Source organism: Sodiomyces alcalophilus, assembly GCF_042370955.1.
Source record: "Sodiomyces alcalophilus JCM 7366 unplaced genomic scaffold ACRALscaffold_1, whole genome shotgun sequence".
NCBI classification, from domain to species: domain Eukaryota; kingdom Fungi; phylum Ascomycota; class Sordariomycetes; order Glomerellales; family Plectosphaerellaceae; genus Sodiomyces; species Sodiomyces alcalophilus.
Window position 1 is genome coordinate 4,289,329 of NW_027263532.1, and position 22,322 is coordinate 4,311,650.

Here is a 22,322-nt window from a genome sequence, read left to right on the forward strand (position 1 = left end):
GAAGTGGAAAGGACGTGTCGAAGATAAGGAAACAGGTTGGGCAAGGCAGTCGCTGGCTCTAATGGGTTGAGAAGACTGCAAAGACACTAGACGGCGACAGTGACAGGGCACACAGGCGAGTGGTATAAGGAGGTTTAGCCGTGGCGGCTGCAACAGGTTCAGAATTTGCGGTGTCTCTACGGAGTGGGTGGGTGCCATGTGAAGATGGAGCGGAAGACTCGGGATTCATTAGCTCCGGCCGAGAAATGAAAGTGGATCGTCCGGACAAGGCCAGTCTACTGGTAGTGTTCTGTGTCCATCGGGTTGTTGTCCACTTTGGGGATAGAATGCGAGGCAGAGAGAGTGGGACAGGACAGGGAGAAAGCAATCTTCCTTCCCTACCACTCGGGGAAAATAGACTTGCCTCCTGCGTTGTTAGAACATCTAATCCCGGTCAAGTACCTTAGAAAGTCGAGGATCAGCCTAGCGAGCTGCAGCAGGTCAAGATCGCCATCGCATCGACAGTAAATACATCAATAGGACCGTACGGAGTACGAAGTATCCATCCGAAATGTGTCTCGAGATGAGACGGGGGGTGCGTTCCAACTCGTTCACGTTCAAGGCATCTTTGTACTAAGTATTACAAGTAACTAGTCCGAGTACAAATCCGTTGTAGTGTACGGAGAATCGAGGTGGTTGGAATGATGACAGCCCGTGGGTCTTGGGGCCTGAGTCGGTCGATCGAGTCGAGCGCAATTACCGGACAGGGCTGGGATAAGCGGAAGCGGAACAAATAAAGTGCCGTTCACCGTGGTCGTGGAGCTGGACAGGGATGGACGAGTCGTGTCATTCGTTGATTTCGCGATGCACCTCTGATGAATCCGACTTTCTTTTGTTCGAGTATCGTCAAAGCCTTGAGACACGGCGAGATTCTGCAACAACATTAGGCTCGGAGATACCATCTACTTCGCATCTCAGTACGAAATATCCATCGACCATACTCCCACAGTAGCTCCAACTCGCGATTCGACCATCGTTCTTTGAGCTCTCGCGAGTCGACCAAGCCGTGACGCGGCTCGACGCCCCATCGCGTATGCTCCGTCCCGAACAATGCCGTACCCGGGTTCGCTGCCCCCGGGGCAGTTGTTCAACGGCCAGCAGTCTCCATACCCAGTCTCGAATGGTTACGGGCAAGGTCAAAACCCGCAACATGCATACGCGCCACATACGGAACCTTACGCGCACCCGCCGCCGCAGCCACGTCAGCCAGGCCAGCCAGCAAACCCGCCCCTCCAACCGCAACAACAGCAGGCGCGACCCGGTCAATACCCACAAACGCTGCCTAATGCTCCTGCCTCGGCCATGAACATTGCCAGTTCCAATGCAAATACGACAAACATCGCTCCGACTGGCCTTGGGCATTTCCATCCTCCCGCTTATCCCGGTAGCGGCGCCTTTGACTCTCGACATTTTACCTCCCCTTACGCTTCATCGCCCTCTCATTCTACCGCTCCCGCTCCCGCTGCGTCTCCAACTCCAGCTCCAGCTGCCGTCCCAGCACAATACGCCGCTTCGCCCTTCTCCATTCAACAATCCAACCGCTCGGCGCCACCAAACATCTACTCGGGCTACCACCAACACGTGTCGCTTCCGCAAAGCGCCCCTCAGTATCATGCCCACCCCCAGCTCAGCGCTACCATGGGTCATAACCAGAGCGTACCTGTCCTCAACCAACCAAACTACCCTCAACAGCAACGGATTATTCACCCGAGTCCTCAACCCGGGCCCCATACCACTACTGCCAGCCCCTCCCGTCCGCAACCGCAATATGCCCCGGCGGCTCCTCCAGGCACCGCTGCTACCGCTTCCAGGACTCATACCCAAGCGGGTGGCGGATCTCCCAGTATACGATCACCGAGCTTGCCAAAAAAGTCTCCTGCGATCCAACCACGGCACTCACCAGCTACTTCGTCTCGATCTTCCTCGTCGCTCCCTGCAAGGCCTCCGACGTTCGATACGCCCGTGGTATTAGTAAAAATTGCAGAGGAGTGCTTTCACAAGGCTTATACATCTGCGAACCCTGCCACCTCGACGACCGAGGCGCAAGTTTGGGAACGCCAAAAGCTCATTTCCACTGGGCTAGCTTGCCTTGAAGCTGCAGTGCATAGTAACAAGCTACCACCAAGACAGGAAGCGAAGGCGAGGTGGAGATATGCGTCAATACTATACGATGAGACGGAAAATCTACAGGAAGCCGAGACGACTTTGTTTCAGGGCATCAAACTTTGCGAGAAGGTGAGTCTTGACGCTCCCACCCAAGGTGCTCCTTGTGGACTACATTGGTTGCCCATATTGACCCACGCATAGCACCGATATACCGACCTGAGATATTGCTTGCAGTATATGTCTTTGAAAGTTCTCTTTCAGCGCAATCAGAAAGCCGCTTTCATCGCCCTTGACAAACAAATAGCGGAATGTCAAACGTAAGAGCTCCCCTCTCCGTTCCCAAACCAAGACTCGGCGCTGACTTGAGCTCAGGTTCAAACATATCCCATGGGTGTATGCCTTTCGCCTCCTGAAAGCTACCTTGCAGACGTATGTTGGGAACACAGTTGAAATCGCTCTCGTTGATAATCTCCAAAGTCTATCAAGTCTTGCGCATGAGAGGGGCGATCATGCTGTTGGTGTTTTGGGCTCGCTTCTCGAAGGTCTTGCACACCTGCGAGTGACGAGACAGGATACTGTGGAGCGAGTCCAGACATGCCTAGCGCAGGTTGCGAAGTACCAGTTGGATCCTTTTGTCCAGAACCTTCAACTGGACGTCCTGACACTGTTGCTGGATTTGGCCTGCAGCATGCACCAGAAGAACCCGGACATGCTGGTCCACAAGCTCTCGGCTCTGCAATCGAGGATGGACGCCGGCTTAGACTCCAAGGAGTGGGCAGACGGCGTCGCCGAAATGCGCATTCCCCTGAAGAAGCAGCATTCCTCTTACCAGATCATCAGCGACGACACCAGCACTATCCTTCAGCCGGGCATCGCTGACGCCGGGAGAGACTATGTAGTCATGTCATTTTTGACCAGGGCCGAACTATTTGCTCTTGTGTAAGTGGCCCCGTCCCTCCTCCCCAATTTCTCCTCCGCAAGCACAAGATGTTTTGAAATATTCGTTTGCTGACAGTTGTCCATGTAATAGGTACACTTTTAGTGGTCTTGCATCCTTGTACAGAGTCAATCACAACCCAGCCAAGGCCCAGAAGAAGAGCTCCGAGCTCTGGGAAGAAGGACTCAAAGTCATACACCAACGTATGTCTTGTCATAATGCTGAAGATGAGGTCTAGTGCTAACCGAGACTGAAGTGGCGTCAGTTGCAGGGGGAGGCGCTACGACGGCAGGAGTTTCCCTCCACGAGTCCATCCGGCAAGCCAAGTGGCGGACAGAGATGTTCTGCTACCTGCAACTACTGACCGGCTTGTACTGCGCGACCCAGAGCAGGTGGTCCGTCGTCGACCAATGTCTGGTCGAGCTTCAGAAGGCGGCAGCTCAAACAACCAACGACATATTCAGTCTATGTTGTCTTTACCTGACGGGCGTATATCACCAAGGAACAGGGGATTTGGAGACAGCACTGCTGCTCTTCCAGGACCCTCGATTAGATATCGACTCGGCCCTCAGCGCCGGCGGCAGTAGGAAGCCGGCGCTCCTGGAACTGTGTATTCTTGCCGCTCTGAACCGCCTGTGGATACTGCAAGCTCACGATTTCCGCGATGATGCCGCGACTTTGGCGCTCTTGGAAAAGGTTCGGCCCATTTGTGCAGAACACCACGACCCAGAGATCCGGACAGCATTCCATCTCGTGCAGGCCACGACACGGACGAATCTGCCCGTATCGATGCAGGTGATCAAGAGCAGTATTCACTCTGCCGTGCAAACTTCGAAACAGATTGGCAACACCCACTGTCTTGCCATCGGCCTGAGCATCATGAGATACCAGCTCTTTGACAACGTCGTGGGGGAGCAGGCCCTGAAAAGCGCAAAGGCCGCCTCTGCACAAGCGAAACGGAGCGGCAACCTTTTATGGATGAGTGTGGCCGATGGGATGCTGGCACACTCGTACCAAGTTCAGGAGCAGATGGCAGAGGCGCAAGCAGCACAAAGGACGGCCTCGGAGTATGCGGCGCGGGCACTGGTTGGTAAGAACTAGTAGTTGGTCGGGCATCACGGGGACCACGGATCATATGCATTGGTGTTGGGGCTCGGATCTGTTATCTGGTTGTAGCACGTTAAAATACCCCTCTGCTTCTGTATGTTTAGAATGGCTGGAGCTATGCCGGGGTTCATGCGGCGTTTGGGATGAGATGACAGCTTGTGGGAGACTAAAGTACATTAAAACGGGATACCTAGGTGCTCAGGGTCTTCAGATGTGTCTGGAGAGTTGGATAATCACCTACTCAGTAATGATGCAGCACTCGTCTTCGCATTGAGTGCTAGATTAGAAAAAAGATACTTACACGTATGTACTCTGTCACGCTTCCATGGATGAACGTTATTCCGAGTACCACTTAGAGGCTTGGCACAATGCCTAGCTTCTGATGAACTTTTCGATTCATCGTTAGGTATGTGAGAAATCCAAGGCGAAAAATCCCAGGACGCGTTCGACCTGGTTGCTTTTGTCTACGAATCCCATCTCTGCAGCCACGACAATGCTTCGGCTGCATAAGAAAGCTCTTGGGAATCTCCGATCACGATACGTCTGTTCCACCTGCCTTGTCCATTCTCTGGACAAACGGACAATATGGCAACCGCAATTTCAGGGCTCTGTCCTGTCGCGTCGCGTCTACACGACCGACAAGACAGATCCAGTGAACGAATCCGAGTCTAGTCCGGCCACGGCTGTGCAAATCCCTCGAAAACCTAGAGTCCGTCGAAGAAGGAAAGAGAAAACAACACCGGAGACCGTGCAAAAGCAGTCTCCTGAATCTAAAAAATGCACACCCGTGGAGGAAGGCGGAGCGAGTCGGGAGATAATCCACCAAGTGTTTAGCTCTTTGAAGCACCTGGAGCAGAGCTATGCCTCTATAAGCAAGAAGCTGAATGACTTGCAAGAGTCTGGTCAGAATCCTCAGGGCGCCGCGTCACCCCAATCGGGGCCGGAGGCTCCCGGCAAGGACTCCTCCACCCAGCTGTTCAAATTGCAGACCAGAAAACTCGGGTCTAGGTTGAAGATCGTGTCCGGTACCTTGGATGTTCTCAAGAACGTTCTAGAGTCCCAGGATATACCCATTGAAGGCTTGAGGAAGAGGTCGAGCCAAGGGAAGGCGCAGCCACAAGCCGACAAGCCCGCCGACCAAGCGCGCGCTGCCGAATCGTCGAAAGCTGAGGCCAAAATTGAAGCCACCCCGCGACCGAAGAAGACGCCGAGAAAGACGAAGCAAGGTCTGGCTCAAAAGGCCGAAGCGTCGAAAGACTCTGCTGCTCCCAGCCCGCCCGCGGGGCAATCAGGTGATGCTGCCCTGACGACGCTTGCAGGGCGCCTGAGGCAGAATATCCAGCCAGCCGTATCCTCTGCCATTTCGTCTGGCGTGGCGTCGTCGGCCGCACCCGTCGAGCCCGTCACCCCCGCTACTCCCGTCACACCGACGAAGCCTGCTACGAAGACGCAGACCCAAAAACCGGCTTCCAAAACACAAAAACGGCAGAAAGCACCATTGAGTGTTCAAATAGCGAAGGCTAACAAATTGGAATTGGTTCCCGTGGAGAGGCCAGGAGGCCCAGAAACCCCGGTCCTGGCCCACGGCCTCGATCGGGTGCTGTTCAACCCGGGCGTCTACCACCTGCAAGATCCTAGGTCGCGGGTGTACAACTTCGACCCTTACCTGTCTAAGATCATGCCATTAAGCGAATTCGATTTTAGCGCCCTCAAACAGTACGTGACGTCTTCGAAGGATTCGACTCTGCTGGAGCTCGCCTCCAAGCTGGGCAAGAAGTACAGCGGCTCTACGTCGAGTATGACTGCAATGCTTTCCCACTTCCACTACCTCCTTTCCGCCTGGCGCCCCGTCAACCCCAGCGACCTGAGTCGAAACTTCGAGCCGGACTACACCAGCTTTACCCAGATTCTCCGGGCGCCAGCTGCCATCTTCCTTCATTGTCGCGATGGGGTGTACGCCATTGACGCCGATAAGGAATTCGACACGGCCAACATCCTCAGCATGCTCGGGAAATCCATGGAGAAGCTTCTGACGCTTCCGAAAGAAGAGTTTGAACGATACCGCCACCAGAACTCGGATCAGATCACCGAGGAGGAACGGAACGCAGAGGAAGCCTTCCACTACTCCACCCTGGGAGACTTTCTGATGCGGTCGCAATTAGACGCGTATGATAAGAGGCTGCCGGGCACGGGCATGTTCGATCTCAAGACCCGCGCCGTCGTCTCCATCCGTATGGACGCCCGGGGTTTCCACAAGGGGCTGGGCTATGAGATCAGACGCCGCTTTGGGCAATGGGAGTCGTTCGAGCGAGAGTATTACGACATGATGAGGGCCGCCTTCTTAAAGTACTCGCTCCAGGTCCGCATGGGCCGCATGGACGGTATCTTTGTCGCTTTCCATAATACGCAACGCATCTTCGGCTTCCAGTACATCCCCTTGGAAGAGATGGACAACGCAATTCATGGGGTGAACGATCGCAATCTCGGCGACCAGGAGTTCAAGTTGAGTCTGCACTTGCTCAACAAGGTCTTCGACCGCGCGACAGAAAGGTTCCCCGGCCAGACACTCCGGATCCACGTGGAAACTCGGCCTGGCGACCCGCCTTTCATGTACATCTTTGCCAAGCCCGTCACGCCCAAGGAAGTCGAGCAAGTTCAGAATGCCAACCAAGCTGCGGTTGCCGAGTTTGAGCGTCAGCTACAGGGTATCGAACAAGAAGAGCCGGAGGCAACAGAGACCCCTGACCTGGAGGGCGAGCAATCCTTAGGTGTCGACGAGGAAGAAGTGACTGGCACCACCGAGGACGCCAAACGGCGTACGGTAGAGTTCTGGGAAGAAATGCAGGACAAGGTAGAGGAGGCCGTCGAAGACGATGCGCTAGGTGTCAGCCACGTTCGGGATGCCATCCAAGATGCCCTCGAGCAGAGCGGGCTTCTTAAGGCGAGGTCACCCGAAGATGCCCAAAATTACGTCCAGGCACTGCTTGATGCGCTTACGGGAGGAGAGGCCTCGGAAAATGCCGCCGGCGCGTCGAAGGCGGAGGAGGAGCCGTCGACTACTGCTAGTCCTGAGGTGGCGACCACCGAAAACTCGCAGGCTGAAACCTCGGCGACGGAATCACCGCCTTCGGGTACTGCCGGCGACAGCGTGTCTCCATCTCCGGAGTCTTCCTCTTCTCGCTCGTCCGATCGAAGCTTGAAGGAGCTCATCCTCCGTGTTGCTGAGCGGGTGGACGAAAAGGCCGACTCGGCTGGCCCGGTCCAGCAGGCATCCGACGATGCTGCCTCGTACACGTCGAAGCTGCGAGAATTCGAAAGAATCCTTTCCCAATTGGTGAAGTCATCCCGGGTGCCATCAGGGACCGACACCAGCGCCCCCTCTGCGCGAGCTGATGACGGCACTGCTCCCGAGTCTGTTTCGCCTCCCACGAGCGACGCGTCCACAGCGTCCGAGGCGGCTACAGCCACAGACAAGCCCGACACCGACACACCAGAAGGCGCTGCGTCGTCTGCAGATGAATCAGCGACCATCCCAGAGGAGGAGCCTGAGGAGCCCGAAGAGGAGATTCTGGGCATGCATCTCATGGTCCGGAACAAGGTCAACGGCGAATACGTGGACCGGCCAGACGGCAATGTCACCAACCTCCACTGGACCGTGGAGTACTCCCTCGAGGAGATACCGACCAAGAAGGCCAGGAAGATCTACAAGGCGATCCAGGACCGGCGGAAGAAGGCGCTGCAGTCGGACAGCATCGAGCAGGAGAAGCAGTGGTACCAGATGTGGAAGGGCAAGCTGGCGCAGCTGAGCGCCCGGGGGCGGAAGCTCCGGGAGAGGCAGGACGCCAAGGGTCGCAAGGAGCCGGTGCACGTCATGGACGTGCCAGAACCCATGACGTGGGAAGAGGCGTTTGCGCACCATGAGCAATGGGGGACGAAGAAGGAGTAGAGGACGCGGCGTGGTCTGGCGGGCGAATCCTTCGTGCCTATGGAGCCGAGGGGCTCGTTCTGTGTACGATTTGTTATTGACGTCCGTCCACCTTACATGTATCACTAAGAATTGTAGCATACCCGGCCACGATGCCATCGCTGGATAGCGACTTTGAGAGACACGGACACTATAGAATCTTTTCACTGCTAGTTCTAATGGCGATTTATTAGTATTTAATGTTATGTCAAGACTGCCTTATTCCTTTTGCTTGGCGACTGTACACTTTGCCCAATTGTCTCAATGGTCAAAGCGAGGTATTAAATACGAGAACTACCTCAATCGCAACGAACTAGCACAAGACAACGAGCACGAGACAACGAGCACGAGACGAGGCGTTATTGCAGACCAAGGTAATGGGTGAATTGCATTGTCTATCTCCATCGTACAAAGTACACTGCGGATTCTCCCAAGGCATTCCACAGAGTTGGGTACCCGAAACCGTCCAAACCTAGCCAGCTTCATCTTATCAAGTCATTTGGGTGCTCCAAGTTGAGCGTAATGTACACGCTTGTTCCTCCGGGACCAGGGGTACCGAAAGAAACAAGACAATTGGGAACTGGGGCCGACAAAGAGGCTGTATATATATCCCATACGACCAAGGACGTAACGAGCATCGCTACGGACAGCGGGGCGCGCGTGAAATCGAGTATTAAGACAAACACGAGAGAAGCGAGATGTGCGGCCAGACCCAAGCGGTTGGGCCAAACGTGTGTCGCCCCATCGGGGTGTATGGGAGAAGTGTGTCCGCCGTGTAAAGCCGCTCAGAGGGCGGTTCAATTAGGAGCGGAGCGGTATGGCTTCTCAAGGACGGCCCAGTCGAAGATGGCAGGCAAGCTTAGAAGGGGATGTTGAGGGTGGGCTGCGCCCCGCCCATGGCCTCCTGCTGCTCCTGGAGATCTTCGCCGGCCGACTCGACAGACACGGCGATGCCGAGCTTCGCTTGTTGCTATAGGTGAGAAAAGAGGAATTGATTAGCGCCAGGTTTTCAGGGAGAGGAGCAAAGGAAACGGGAGTCATCTTACCGAGAAGTAGTCAATGTCGGCGGCAAAAGTCATCATGACAGGAGGAGCAATGCGCTTTTCCAACAGGCAGCTCAGCTTGCCCTTGGAGTCGATCTGCGAGCGGAAAGTGGACATGCGGAAGTCGTACTTGGCGCCGACGGTGGCAACGCCCTCCTTCTGGATACCGCCCATCATGCCAGCGGCGCTCGGCTGGAGGGACAGGGTCAGATCGCAGCCGGCCTGGACCTTGTCGGACAGACGGCGCCAGTAGGTGGTGTTGAGGGCGCCTTGGGCCTGGAGCTGGGCGGTGGCTACCCAGTCGTCCGACTGGTAGCGCAGCGAGTAGGAGGTGGCGGTCTCGGGGCCCTGGGTGAGGCCGGCGCGCTGCCAGACAGTCTCGAGGCCGAGGGCGAGCTTGGGTGTGACGGACTGGAGGTAGCTACCGACGAAGATGCCAGTCATGCCACCGTCCAGGGCCGAAGGGTTGATCATCTTCAGGGATGCGGTAAAGTCATCGCCCGTGTACTCCTTCTCGAGCTGGACCATGTCCTGTCCGGAACCGGGGACGATCTGCAGCTGCGACTTGGAGACCAGCTTGTCTGTCCACCTGTAGTTGAAGCGAGATGACAGCGAACCCTCGTTGTCTATGTTTCCTTGGCAAAACACCTATTCCTGGCATTAGTCATGGTCTGGGAAGATAACGCCAAGAGACGGCCAACCACTGCCGTCAAGACTGTGGAGGAAAGAGAAAGTGTGCCATGGCAGGAGTGCAGCGTACCTTGTTTGTTCCGTAAAGGGCGGCGAAGGTGTAGGGGTTGAGACGCTCGCCCATGGCGAAGGCATGGGAGACCTGGAATAGCGGCGACATGCTGAATGCCTTGGTGACATCCGCGCGCATGCCGCTGAACATGTAGTTGTTGAGGAAGACATCGCGTGTGACCTCCTTGTTCAGGTTTTCGATGGTGCCAGGGTTCGAGAGGCCGAGCTTGGCTCTCCTTTCGGAGAAGGAATTGAGCGCATCGCAGAGGGCATTGGAGAGAGGATTGGTTGTGAGGAAAGACTGGAAAGCGTCCACGGCGGATGCCATGATTGCGACCGGGGCCAGAGGTTGAGGCCTGATGAAATGTGTAGAGAGGAAGAGTTGTCGGCGAAAGGAAGAAAAGCTGGTAGTCGACCCGTAGAGGAGACCCTATAAGAAGAACACCACTGGATAGACACTGTCTATTGCCCTCTTCACGTCAAGATCAAGGGGTATTTTCGCAGGGTGGCCTGGTTTTGGTAATGTTAAAGGGGACGTAATAAAAAAGGGGACGGTTTCTCGTCGCGAACACGCCAGGCTTCCTGCTTTTTTTTTTTCGCTGGTTGACGTTACCAACAAAACATAAATTTCTTCCAGGTCGGGATGGCATTGGATTGGGAGGGAAGACTCCATAGGTAGTGCACGGGCCATGTCTTTGTGTACCCTGCTACACCTTGCTCTTTGGGCCGACAGCCTCATCATTATAGTCACGTGTTTGAGGCTCCCTATTTCGTGTTTCAGTACGTTGTACTTCGAGTGTACTTCGTGACAATGTCCTGATAGCCGAATTTTGACCAGAAGGGGAGCCTTATCAGTTTACATTGAATCTCTTGGCATAGGTATCCGTGTGACTTGGAAGATACTTCTGTACCCACCACTCATTGAACCATTTTCTCCTTGATCCTATCGCTCTTCGAATTGTCCTGGTAGAGACTCGTACCTTCCGAGCTCCACTGATCTTATCCGAGGAGTTCTTCTAAGAGGTATCACGGGGAGATTCTTACCTTATCTTATGACGACTAATACGACACAAAGAAACACGCCCCTCTACTTCTGACTACTTAAGAAGTCGAACGTCTACCTGGATGAAGCTTTTTAGCCGATTGATGAAGGCCTCCGTCATTCCCAGCTATCACATCTACCCTGAAATTTCCATCGCCATATCTGTTCGAACCTGGCTGAAGGGTGTTGTTGTAAGCTACCACCAGCACAAAGTACTTACACACGTCACACCGCCTCCGCATACTGAGTAGACGCTTCTCTTAGACGGCTCACGTCGACATCACGACATCATTGGCGCATACCGAGAGCAATCTTAAAACATCACCGGAACAACATTGCCAAAGAAAGCCATACCGTGCTACGAGAAGCCCAGTTACTAGCATTGAGTCTCGTTTTATGGACCTGAGACAGACTCACCGAGAGATCACCGGTTCAGCTGTAGGCTTAAGGCACTTACTTGGGTTGGGTTACTAGCCAGCCGAGATGGATACCTTGCTGTGAGTTGACTCAGGTTTCTTCGTCTTGTTCCTGTTCCAAGCAGTGCCCTTGCTTCATATGCTGTTCTGTTGCTACCCCGTGACGCCAATGCACAACAACATCTTAATCCCGCCAAGCTTGACGATTCCAGGAGAAGAGGGAGGGAGCGAGAGAGAGCGCGATGATGAACCAAGACCTCACGTTATGGTCTAGTGTTTCTGTTAAAGAAAGCCCTCAAAGTTGCTTCGACTGTCACCAACATCACTTATCCTACGAGGGTGGGTGCAGGACAAAGTGAGCGGATTATATACTACGCCCCCGATAGTCAACCATCTATCAGGATCCGGAGCCATTGTTCTGGATTCACCAGGCTGGAGGCAGTCTGGTCTAATCCAGTATGAAGACGGCTCTTTCGGGTGTTGTGTGGTGGACTCGCCCCTATTCCCGGGCATTCTTTCTAAGGGACAATGGCCATCCGGACAACACCTTCTCGGAAGGGACTGTCCAGGCCATATACCCCCTGGTCCTGCCTCATCTCGTTTCTGCATGCTCTCTGGTCTTTCTGTCCCCTTGGCTTGATTCAGATCTGACCTTACCATGTTTGATGCATGAAGCATTTGGTTTTACACCTGGACTTCTTAATGTCTTTGCCATTTATTCCTTGTGTCCTGCTCCATGCATCATACCATCATGGATGCCAGCTCGCCCTCCTCCCCGATGCCCCGACCTGAACTTCATGACTGTGGAAGTCCTGACATGGATGATAGCACGGCCGAGATCGCGGCCAACTCACCACGATACCGCCGCAAGAGCTCGACCTTCATCGACGCCATCCACGATGTAACCGAGGATCAGAACATGGCTCCGGCCCAGCTGTACAGCACCATGTCGGGCCGTCTGTTCCATTCTGGGAGAATTGCCATTGTCATGGTTGGGCTCCCGGCCCGTGGCAAGACGTAAGGACTGCCCTCTTAGTCTGATGATCCTCCTGGCTTTGTACGCGTACTGCAAAGTTTACACTACCTCTAACTGACTGACACCCTTGACCTGAATAGGCACATATGCGTCTCTATAGCTAGGTATCTCGGATGGTAAGGACAACGCCCCCCTTTCTTTTCTTCCCTTACCCAAAAACATACGTCTCACATCCCTCTCCGTCTCTCAGGCTAGGCGTAAAGACGCGCATCTTCCACCTGGGAGATTATCGTCGGGCGACAGTAGGGCCTGGGGGGACAGTGCCCGAAGATTACTTCTTCCCCAATGCGTCCCCGGCGTCCGTCATACTCCGACAGAAAATCCTCAAGAAATGCCGGGAAGACATCTATGCATGGCTCAACCATGAAAACGGCCAGGTGGCCATCTATGACGCCGTCAATCCAACAGCAGCTGGTCGTCGGTCTTTAGCAAAGGAGTTCGCCAAGCACGATGTCCAAGTAGGTTGGCTGATGAACCGACAACCACAGCCGTAATATCGGTATCGTAGATGGGAAAGTAAGGGCTGACGCCAACTCTTCAGACATTGTTCATCGAGTCCTACGTCGATGACGAGAACATCTTGCGGGAGAATGCCCGGAACGTCAAGATCTCGTCCCCTGATGTACGTTTCCTTCGAGACCCTTTTTGGCCTTGAGCCAGCCTGATCGCTGACGCTGGTTTAGTTTGCTGGCATGGATCCAGATGAGGCTGCCCAGCTCTACCTCAAGCGCATTAGCATGAAGATTCCAGCCTTTGAGACGATGAACGAGCAGGAGCTTAACTACATTCGGATGATCAACGCCGGCCAGCGCTTCTTCTATAACAACATCTCCTTCAATTACCTCTCCCATCGCATCGTCTTTTACCTTACCAACCTCCACGTCAAGTCACGCACCACCTACTTCGCCCGCGCCGGCACCGCCACAATCATGGACTCGTACAAGGCCGACGCCCCGCTCTCCGAAGAAGGCAAGGCGTATGCAGTCAAAATGTCCGAGACCCTGTTGAGACACCGCGAGCAGGAGCATGCCGCTCTTATCGAAAAGGGGGGACCGGACGTCCCGCTTCGACCTCTGTCAGTCTGGACCTCGACGCGCCTCCGCACCTTTCAAACGGCCGACTACCTCCGGGAAAAAGGGTACAAGGTTCGCCAGCGGTCGCAGATGAGCCAGATCAACCCGGGCGTATGCGAAAAGATGTCAGAGCGCACCATCCGTGCCCTTTACCCCGATGAGGTCGAGAAGCACGAGGTTGACCCCTATCACCATCGCTACCCGCGGGCTGAGGTAAGCTCTTTCTCTCCTTTCAGATGGAGAAGTCCCCGTTTTGATCTCCCTCTTTACCTATATATGTTCTCCACTCGATGCTGACCACTCTTCATCTCCCAGTCCTACCACGACCTCGCTGTCCGTCTCGAACCCATCATTCTCGAACTCGAACGCGAGCAGAACGACCTCCTCATCATCGCCCACGAGTCGGTCCTCCGCGTCCTCTACTCCTACCTGATGCACTGTTCGACGATGGACATTCCTTTCCTCAAGTTCCCCCGCGATAAGATCATCGAGATCATCCCGGCCGCCTACCAGAACGAAGCAAAGCGCATTCACATCCCCGGAATCGACCCCAAGATGACGCCGAGCTCCCCGGAGAACATCGCCATACCGGTCCCCGTCAGCACCAGCAGTTCTGTCCCCGGGAGTGGTACCCTGAGCCCTAATGTTGGGGCCGGCGTCTCATCCCCTGCGCCTGCTGAGCCCATCGAGGAACCGTCCGCGAAGGTCATTAACAAGGCCGCTGGGTTTGTGGCCGACAAGGTGGATGATGAGGACTAGAATAGCAGGTTTTCGCCCGACTTGGGTGGGGTTGACAGTGTCGCATAAACCGTGTATGATCACTCTGCCGGGATATGACCTACATATTACGGTCAAGGCAGCATCCGGGCTCTCGTCATACACAGTAGTCGGTCCTCAGAGCGAGTGCGACAGTATCGATAGACTTCGACTCGCATCTTCTTTGCCGCGAATTTGATTTACCTTTTTAGTGTTAGCACTGGAGCCAGGGGAAGGATATGCATGTTCTATGATGGGTGGGCGAGAGAAAAAGGAGGAATTGTAAAGTGCCGAAGAAGAACAAATATTATGACTACTTTATCATTATATTATTTTTGGTCCTCCGGTTCCCCCGATACGCCCCGTCACCGTGCCACCTGAAAACAATCCGGTCCTTTAGTGGCAGAACGAAATATAAGTGGAAAGGAAAAAAATCCGAATAACGCCAATGCTATGATATATGCAGCTCAACGTCAATCCTAGCCAGGAAATTGGCTTCACCAACTCCACTTGCCCGTTCCTTCGTCAGTCGTCGTCGCAAAAACATAGTCGCACTGCACAGGGCTCTGTTGGCCCCGATTCGAACCGAAAAACGAAAACGAAAACCACCGAGCCGGCGTTCGTCCATCCCAACCAGGTTTTCCTGGGACCATTATTTCTCCTGTCATGAACTCCTCCAGCTTCCCCGTAACGCCGCGGAGCAAAAGAGCCACAATCTTCTGGATGGGAGGGCCGGAGAAAGAACAGACTCTACATCAGATTGCACTCCCGTTCGGGTTGAGTGCCTCTAAATCTGGACTTGATTCGTTTCTGCCCATCTTTCCGCTGCACCGCGTTGGCTATATCTGCACCGTCCTCGGAGTGCAGCTCTACCACCAAGTCCGACTCGCAAGACTGCCGGGACGTCTCGGTGGAAGGCCGGACCGACAACTCGCCCAAGCGGGCGCTGGTCGGCGTGGTAGGCTCGTTTGCGAATGGGGACTGGGCGCCGGTATCGCGCTGTGCCTCCTTGCCCGGGCGGATGAGCACCCCGAGACGGGTCATCGTCGAGCTGATGCGGCCTTCGCCCCCTTGGCTGGGAGGTTGGCTCTTGGTCTTGCTGGTGAAGATGGCGGCAGCGCGTGAGAGCCGCTCTCGCGTGGATTCTTCTCCCTGCGTGACCACCGGGTTGGCCGCCGGAGAAGCATTGTCGAAAGTCTTCATTGGGACACTCAATGACGAATCTGGCCGGTTGGTATCTGCGGCATTGTGCTGCTCCGACTCCTGACCGCCCAGACGAAGTCGATCAATGTCCAGGGATAAATGTACGCTCGGGGTCTGCAGAGGAGACGGTTTCGGCCGGCTAGCACCGTCACCTTCAGCCCCGTATGCGCTTCCAAAGTGAGTGCTGTCTGCCAGGCTAGGAGCCGCCGAGGTACGGACACTAGCCCTGGAGTTAGAGTCGGCATAGGATGGCGGCTCTTTCCCCGTCTCGTCGGTCGTAGCAACCTCCACCATGGGCACGATCTGGTAGAAGAGGAGATAGGGCATCTCGGCCCTCAAGGCTTGTTTGAAATCGTCCACATAACTGACCCGGTTGTCGAGCTCCAAGTCATCGAACTTGACCCACTGGGCTTCTTCATAATCCGGAGGTGGGTCGACATCGTGCCTCCGGTTGTTGGTGAGAAGCCTGGGTGCGACCCGGGCGAAGGACACATAGTGTCCGCTGTGCACAGACTCGCCCCGGTGGCAAATGACGGACTGGAGGACGAGTTTGTATTCCGTGCTGAAGCCGTTGGGGTCTTCTTGCAGGTGCCTCTCGTCCGCCAGCATGAAATGGGGCAATCTCAAGCTATCAGGTATGTCAATGAAGGTGTCGAGTCGCTGTGGAACATGGTTTTCTGTGAAGCGATATCGCTTGAGGCAGATGCCCACCACGGGTCGTTGATCAAAACTCATAGCGACTTCCCTGTCGTTCTTCGGTTCTTGATTTCCCGCAACATGCCAGGGGATCAGCCGGAAGAATTGCCAGGCGGGAATGGTCACGGCCTTGACAATGGTGGAACTCGTGCGCCTCGCTTTTCCCCGTCGGCTCGCTTCGCTCGAATCTGTCGGTCGCCCTTCTTCGTCTACAACGACATGCTGAATGACGCTGCCCGAGCGATGTCTGGACAGTTGAGGAAACTCGAGCGATGGCGGTGCCTGGCTCATACTCCCGTTCGGAGCGCTTGGGGCGTGGAATCTGTCCCGAGTTGGGGAGATCGGGACAGGAGATGCCATGAGCTTTTCAGATGTCAACGTGTCTGGCTGGTCATCCTTTGACACCAGCCGTATGGTACCCATCCGTGAGGCCGTCGACGGTCGGGGGGTCTCCTTATCCTCGCGGCTGTCTCTTAGGACGTCGACCTGGGAATTGAAGTAGTCGTCCAGGCAGTCCTCGAGGCGTAGTCCCCTGCCTTCGGGATCCGGAGGCACTGCCAAGTTCAGCAGCCGCTCGTGGACTATTTTGTGGTCGCCGTCGTCCGTCTCGCCATGATGGAACAGGTCTACTTGTAGCTGGAGCAGAGGCAGTTGGAGCGTCTCGGTAATGAAGGCGAAGGCCTCGGACGTATCCTGTTGTTCCACGTTCCTCGCGTCATTCCAGCCGCAATCGGCCAGCGCTTCCTGGATAAGTTTTGCCTGTTCTTGTCAGCATTCCTGAGTCGCGTGACTTGTCCTGAACCGGGTGCAAACGCCATACTATGTCTGCTGTGATGAGCTTTCCTGTCCGTAGCATGTTCACCCATAATCGCAGCAGCGTCACGAGGCGACGGCGAGGCTCGTCTGAGAAATCGTGCTTAAGCATGCCTTCGTACGCCGTCATACTGACGAACATGGAAAATAGGAGCGAGTCCAAGTAGCAGGTGACAGCGTCGCGATTTTCTGCACCCGCCATGCGAACACGGGGGTCGTAACGATAGACCTTGCCGGCACAGGCTTCGGATGATAGTCGAAGGAAATCGGCGGCCTTGGCAACGTCACCAGAGGCGTATTTGCCATGAAGGACGTCTCGGACAGTGTCGGGAGAAGCACCAGTTATATTCATTTCGGCGAGAAGGTATAAGACTTCGTCAACCTGCGGCTCAGTCACGGTCAATAAGCCGAACGAGCGCAGAGGGGTGGACGTATGCGTGCTAACAGCACACGCATACACGCACCTTTGTCCTTTCATTTTCGAGGCTCACGTTGGCCTGGCTAGGGCGCGAAGCATCGGGTTTGAAGAGCCAGGTGAAGGCATCAGGAGTAGAATGAGAACGGGAATTCTACATAGAAATCGGACGTGTTAGCCCAAACCCAGCTCGTCATGGGCGATGAATCGAACTCCGAGGTAAAGCAACACAACCTTTTGTGTGCCATCGGCCGACTTGTTTCTCCGGTGGGAGCCATCCTTATCCTTGTCCTTGACGCTGAAGAACCGTCTCCCCTTCATGGTTGGTGGGGGACGGAGAAGCTATCCAAGGGAGCCGGTGTGATGTATTAATGAGGATGGAAGTTATCTGACGGGGACAGTAGGCGATGGACACCAACATGGACGCTACCGGGTCAGCAATGGTGCTGTCAGTTCATTCGGTCGTCGGACTGTGTTCGTAGGTCGTCTACCTGAATCGGGCTGAGGTGATGGCGCTTGGGACAGCGGGGAATTCTATAGAAACACCTCGCGAGTGAAGGTGGGTAGCCAATTGAATCGGGATTCGGGGCAAGCTGAGTTCAGTGGCAAGGCGGTCGAAGTTTCGTACTCTACGGAGTATTCGCAAGGTTTCTGAGCGCCAGGGCGAGCACTTCTAGTGGTGGGATGGAGAAGGAGGCTGAAGTAGCTGGCTTGGTCGGTTGGGGCTGGCGAGACAAATCTAGCGTTGGTGCTTGTTCAAGGCGGTCGGAGAACTTGCTTTTCAAAGGTCGACTGGGAGCCGAAGCAGAAGTATGACGGTCGAGGGCCGAGGAGGAGATATGCCAAGAAGGGAAGAAAAAACTATAGGACGTGGATGTAGGAAAAGAGAACCTTGGAAGGGAAGAAGAGAATAGCATAGAAATGTAGAAACAAAATCTTCTAAGCGTGTACGTGTACCCAGGACGTTTGCGGGCAATGGTAAATGAAGGAGTGATTATTCGTACTTTGTAAAACCAGCAGCACCTCGACAGAAAGTGCAAGTGCGAAGTGTCAAGTAGTAGCCATCACTTTCAGTTCGAAAAGGCCGCAGGATGGGAGCAAAGCCCGTTCATGTGGGATTGAATCCCGCGCAAGGAGTTGGCGGGGTATGGTGATCACGGATTGTGTCCGGCGGAGGGGCCGAAGCAAGACCTACACACATGTACCTAAGGATATTGATACTTGGCATTACAGGGTTTCCAGCGGGTTACAGAGGTACAAATGCGGTACCTTAAAAGATACTTTCACCGGGTGCCCTCAGTGTCAAATTATACGTCACTTTTAGTCGTCGAGATGTCGAACAGTACCTACCTACCTAGGTACCTACTTAGTAAGTAAGAAGTGCCTAATAATACGGCAGCAGGTCCAGGGACCAGTGGGTCGTCCCATGTGGTCCCTGGTATCTCCGTTCGTGGCAGGTCTGACCAGTCCAACGTCGGACCTTGCATTTATCTGCCCTCGCGTCCTGTATTCGGAAACACACCTCTGCAGTCTTACGACTCTGTGTCCACACGTTCAATCCTTTCGACACCTGATCAAAACCCATCACGAGTACGTTGCTCTGTGACGACGACGCGATAGCAACTTACGTATACCAGGCAACACTTTGCCAGTACATAACTCCTTTGAACAGCAAAGCTGGGTGCCTAACCGCATGGTAGCGGGGCTTAGTAACCAGCCAGGTGTCGCGATGCGATCGGGGGTCACATTACGCGGACCGCCTTAACTTCAAATACGCTGACGCAGTAGGGTTACGTGTCGACGAAGGGGCTGGGGTGCCATAATCTTGGTCACTAGATGTGCTCAGACCGGTTGAATTATGTACGAGCTTACGGTATATCATGGCCTGGTCAGAAGATGTGAAGTCCAAGGCATCTCAGTTTATTAAGATCACAAGAGATATCAGGGACCTCTCTCGGAAGGCATCCTGGATAGAAGACATTGGACTCGTGCTGCACTCTGGTCAACAGTGGTCTCGTCCAATCAGTATAATGCGCTCCCCCTCCCCACTGGTCCCATCTCATCTTGTCTATCCCCCCACGGCTGTAGAGTAATGTCACCTTCAATTACAAGCTTGAGTTGGTTGTCAGCCAAGGGAAACTCTTTATTAATGTGTGACTTGCGCGTACGTAGACGTTCACTCACAGCCTCGTCCGGAGAAACGATACGGATTCCGCGGCTCGTTGCACGAAGTTACTGCTGATTCCGTCGAAGTCCGGTGTTTACTAATCGCGCACCAGCGAAGCCGCCAAACACAGCCACACATTCTCCTGACTAAGCGTAACGCACCAATTCCGTGTCAGTACCTTCGCGAAGTACCCATCAGCAGCAAAGAAAGCCAAGGTGGTCCGTGAGCTCGGGTCCATTGATTTTTTGAGGATCGCGACGGCATCAAAAACGCCAAAGAATGCTCTAATCTACCAGCTTCTTAACAGCGTCGCACAACCATGGCTACTATGCGCGAGGGAACACAGATAGCCCGGACGATTCGGGCACAGCGGTCTCTATGGAGGCCGAGATCGCTCCAGACAGTGGCCCAACGATGGTCGTCGTCAGAAGCTGCAGATCCTGAGCTGTCCGATCTCGAGGCCAGCTCCTTTGCCGTCCCGGGGCCTGACGATGCCATCGTACAAGCATTCGATACGACCAAGCGTGTCGCCGAGAGGCCACAGCAACTTCCCGGCAAGAGGTAACGTTTGATCGATTCCTATTAGGAGACCACCGCAGAGCAAGCCTTAACAAAAAAAAAAAAACAGATTCCAATACCACCCACCCAAGTTTGATCGTGGCCCCTTGCACCCTATTCAGTCGCCGCCTTCGTCCGACCCGACAGCGCGAAATTTCGTCCCTGGCCCGTTCAACCACCCCCGCCTGAAGCAGACCTACGATTCGACTATTGCATCCGACCTCATGACCCTCGCTTATAGCCACAAAATCCCCGGCACGCCGGAAACGCCCACGCCCGAGCGGCTGCGGGAGTGGGATGGCTCGTCGCCATACCACAAGAACCGTCCCCGCCGGGGCCCAAGGGGTACCACATCTCTCGACCTGCTCGAGAAGGAGATCAACTTCCGCCAGATTCCCGAGATCAAGGCCGTCTCCATTTCGGCGTTCATGCCCAAGGCCGCCAAGATTCCCATCATGCTCCCCGTGGCGCGGTCCGTCATCCAGGCCGTTACCGGTAACACGCCGACGACGGTGCGCATGAAGGACAGCGTGGCGAACTGGAAAGTCAAGGAAGGGGACCGTGTGGGCGTCAAAACGACCATCTACGGTAACCAGGCGTACGAGTTTGTGGACAAGCTCATCCACCTCGTCCTGCCCAAGATCAAGGAGTGGCCTGGCGTCAAGGCAACCACGGGTGACGGCAATGGAAACTTGGGCATCGGCTTGCGGCCCGAGGACATGGCTTGGTTCCCCGAGCTCGCCGTCAACTGGGATATCTACCCCGCCCGAGTAAGTGATCGGTTTTTCTTCTCCTTTTTCCCGTTGCTTGCCTGGCATCTGCCTGATTAGGCAGCTTTTCTCTCTTCTCTTTTTTTTCTGTACTGACTAGGTAATAGCTTGTCCCAGGCTGCCGGATCGCGATCCAAACCACGGCAACTTCAGACAGGCACGCGAGACTCCTGTTCCAGGCTCTGGGGCTCCCCTTCTATGGCAAGGTCCGACACTGAGACTACCTACCTACGTAGATGATATCTTGGTCCACCTTGCTTCCCACCATGTATCTCGGCAAATTCCTTCCTGTACATTACATACATAGACGTCCGTGTACGCCGCGAATTGTACCATCACACTTTCATTTGAGGCACATGGAAAACAAGGGCTTGATTTGTGTATATGTGTATGAGAGGACAGTACTCGAATCAAAATCCAGAATCTATTTGTGCTTTATTCATGTCTGTAACTCGGATAAATCATAACCCATATCGTCAGTCCTTTTTGCAAGCAACTCCAAATCATGACATCGAACCAAACGCCGTCCCGTGTTGACCCCCCATGTTGACCCGTCCCGTTCGAGTCCCCTAAAGTTCCCGTAACGCAGAAAGACCCATGCCAAGATCAAGCCTTCGTAACCTTGGCTTTGAGGAAGTTCATCACCTCGTCCACCGCATCCATGTCCTGCGAATCTATCTTCCCTCCAGAATACCCCTGTTTTTCCAGCTCATCCGTGCAGACGTCCATGGCCGGCTGGTAGTTTCGCACGGCAGAGCTGATGGCGTAGATGGCCTTGCGGCGGACGGCCTCCTCCTCGTCGGAGCGGGTTGCGAGGGCGACCAGGCGCGGCACGCCGCCCATGGCGAGCAGGCGCTCTTGGGTGGGGACGTTGTTCTGGACGGCAGTGCCGACGCACCAGGCAGCCATGTGGCGCAAGTCGGCATGCTCGTGGTCGAGGCAGTCGAGGAGGGGTGTCCAGAGTGAGAGGTTTGTAATGTTGTTGGCGTTGTCCAAGGACTCGATGAGCTGCTCAAAGTTGTCAAAGGCGATGAGCTTGTTCTCGAGCGTAACCTCTGGGTCTTGGATGGCCTCCATGGCGGCCTTCATGAGCTCGGGCTCTGATGGTCCACTAAACAGAGAGGCGATGGCTTCTGGGGTGAGCGTGGTGGCCGGCCGGGACTCATCATTATCCCCCTTGGTTTGGTTTTCAATGCTCCACTTGAGAAGCCGAGTGAGATTTTTGTCCATTCTTGGCGAGCTGTTGACTTGAAATGGGCTCTGAGGTATAATATGACAACTCGTCAAAGCGCAAATGACGATAATGATAACCACAGTATGGGATATCGGCGGCTGGTGTTTAAATCTCTCCTTCCCCGGACTTGTGGCTATGAAGGATTGAATAAAAAGACTCGATATTGTTTCTTCTTCTCTGACCTCGAAATCCCAATTCTTTGAATG

The 22,322-nt window shown here is 54.6% G+C and overlaps 8 protein-coding genes across 8 annotated transcripts; 5 read left to right on the forward strand and 3 right to left on the reverse strand.

The window, feature by feature from the left end:
• Nucleotides 1-897: 897 nt before the first annotated feature.
• Nucleotides 898-4,488, forward strand: ACRALDRAFT_1073515 (uncharacterized protein). The gene is made up of 5 exons (XM_071018108.1): nucleotides 898-2,274; nucleotides 2,347-2,462; nucleotides 2,518-3,084; nucleotides 3,176-3,285; nucleotides 3,339-4,488. Exons 1-5 carry the CDS (start codon nucleotides 1,090-1,092, stop codon nucleotides 4,181-4,183), a joined length of 2,823 nt encoding a protein of 940 aa, XP_070879798.1. The 5' UTR covers nucleotides 898-1,089; the 3' UTR covers nucleotides 4,184-4,488.
• Nucleotides 4,489-5,843: 1,355 nt separating this feature from the next.
• Nucleotides 5,844-8,381, forward strand: ACRALDRAFT_1059478 (uncharacterized protein). Its single transcript, XM_071016037.1, has one exon. The coding sequence runs from the start codon at nucleotides 6,192-6,194 to the stop codon at nucleotides 8,133-8,135; it is 1,944 nt and encodes a 647-aa protein (XP_070879799.1). The 5' UTR covers nucleotides 5,844-6,191; the 3' UTR covers nucleotides 8,136-8,381.
• ACRALDRAFT_205326 (uncharacterized protein) lies at nucleotides 8,359-8,932 on the forward strand (the record flags this gene model as incomplete). Its single annotated transcript, XM_071021671.1, has 4 exons — nucleotides 8,359-8,411; nucleotides 8,491-8,527; nucleotides 8,568-8,813; nucleotides 8,852-8,932. The coding sequence occupies 4 exons, from the start codon at nucleotides 8,359-8,361 to the stop codon at nucleotides 8,930-8,932; spliced, it is 417 nt and encodes a 138-aa protein (XP_070879800.1).
• ACRALDRAFT_1046075 (uncharacterized protein) lies at nucleotides 8,516-10,580 on the reverse strand. Its single transcript, XM_071015433.1, has 3 exons — nucleotides 9,957-10,580; nucleotides 9,200-9,844; nucleotides 8,516-9,123 (listed from the first exon to the last, which is right to left on the reverse strand). Exons 1-3 carry the CDS (start codon nucleotides 10,263-10,265, stop codon nucleotides 9,013-9,015), a joined length of 1,065 nt encoding a protein of 354 aa, XP_070879801.1. The 5' UTR covers nucleotides 10,266-10,580; the 3' UTR covers nucleotides 8,516-9,012.
• A 1,632-nt stretch (nucleotides 10,581-12,212) lies between these two features.
• ACRALDRAFT_2095794 (uncharacterized protein) lies at nucleotides 12,213-14,263 on the forward strand (the record flags this gene model as incomplete). The annotated part of the gene is made up of 6 exons (XM_071022742.1): nucleotides 12,213-12,412; nucleotides 12,512-12,547; nucleotides 12,622-12,889; nucleotides 12,973-13,053; nucleotides 13,115-13,717; nucleotides 13,820-14,263. 6 exons carry the CDS (start codon nucleotides 12,213-12,215, stop codon nucleotides 14,261-14,263), a joined length of 1,632 nt encoding a protein of 543 aa, XP_070879802.1.
• A 747-nt stretch (nucleotides 14,264-15,010) lies between these two features.
• On the reverse strand, nucleotides 15,011-17,708 carry ACRALDRAFT_1053618 (uncharacterized protein; the record flags this gene model as incomplete). The annotated part of the gene is made up of 4 exons (XM_071015785.1): nucleotides 15,011-16,918; nucleotides 16,980-17,354; nucleotides 17,437-17,541; nucleotides 17,622-17,708. 4 exons carry the CDS (start codon nucleotides 17,706-17,708, stop codon nucleotides 15,011-15,013), a joined length of 2,475 nt encoding a protein of 824 aa, XP_070879803.1.
• Nucleotides 17,709-19,873: 2,165 nt separating this feature from the next.
• ACRALDRAFT_2039346 (mitochondrial 54S ribosomal protein uL5m) lies at nucleotides 19,874-21,100 on the forward strand (the record flags this gene model as incomplete). The annotated part of the gene is made up of 3 exons (XM_071020954.1): nucleotides 19,874-20,115; nucleotides 20,183-20,882; nucleotides 20,990-21,100. The coding sequence occupies 3 exons, from the start codon at nucleotides 19,874-19,876 to the stop codon at nucleotides 21,098-21,100; spliced, it is 1,053 nt and encodes a 350-aa protein (XP_070879804.1).
• A 388-nt stretch (nucleotides 21,101-21,488) lies between these two features.
• Nucleotides 21,489-22,112, reverse strand: ACRALDRAFT_1066765 (uncharacterized protein; the record flags this gene model as incomplete). The annotated part of the gene is made up of 1 exon (XM_071017384.1): nucleotides 21,489-22,112. One exon carries the CDS (start codon nucleotides 22,110-22,112, stop codon nucleotides 21,489-21,491), a length of 624 nt encoding a protein of 207 aa, XP_070879805.1.
• Between the last annotated feature and the right edge of the window lie 210 nt (nucleotides 22,113-22,322).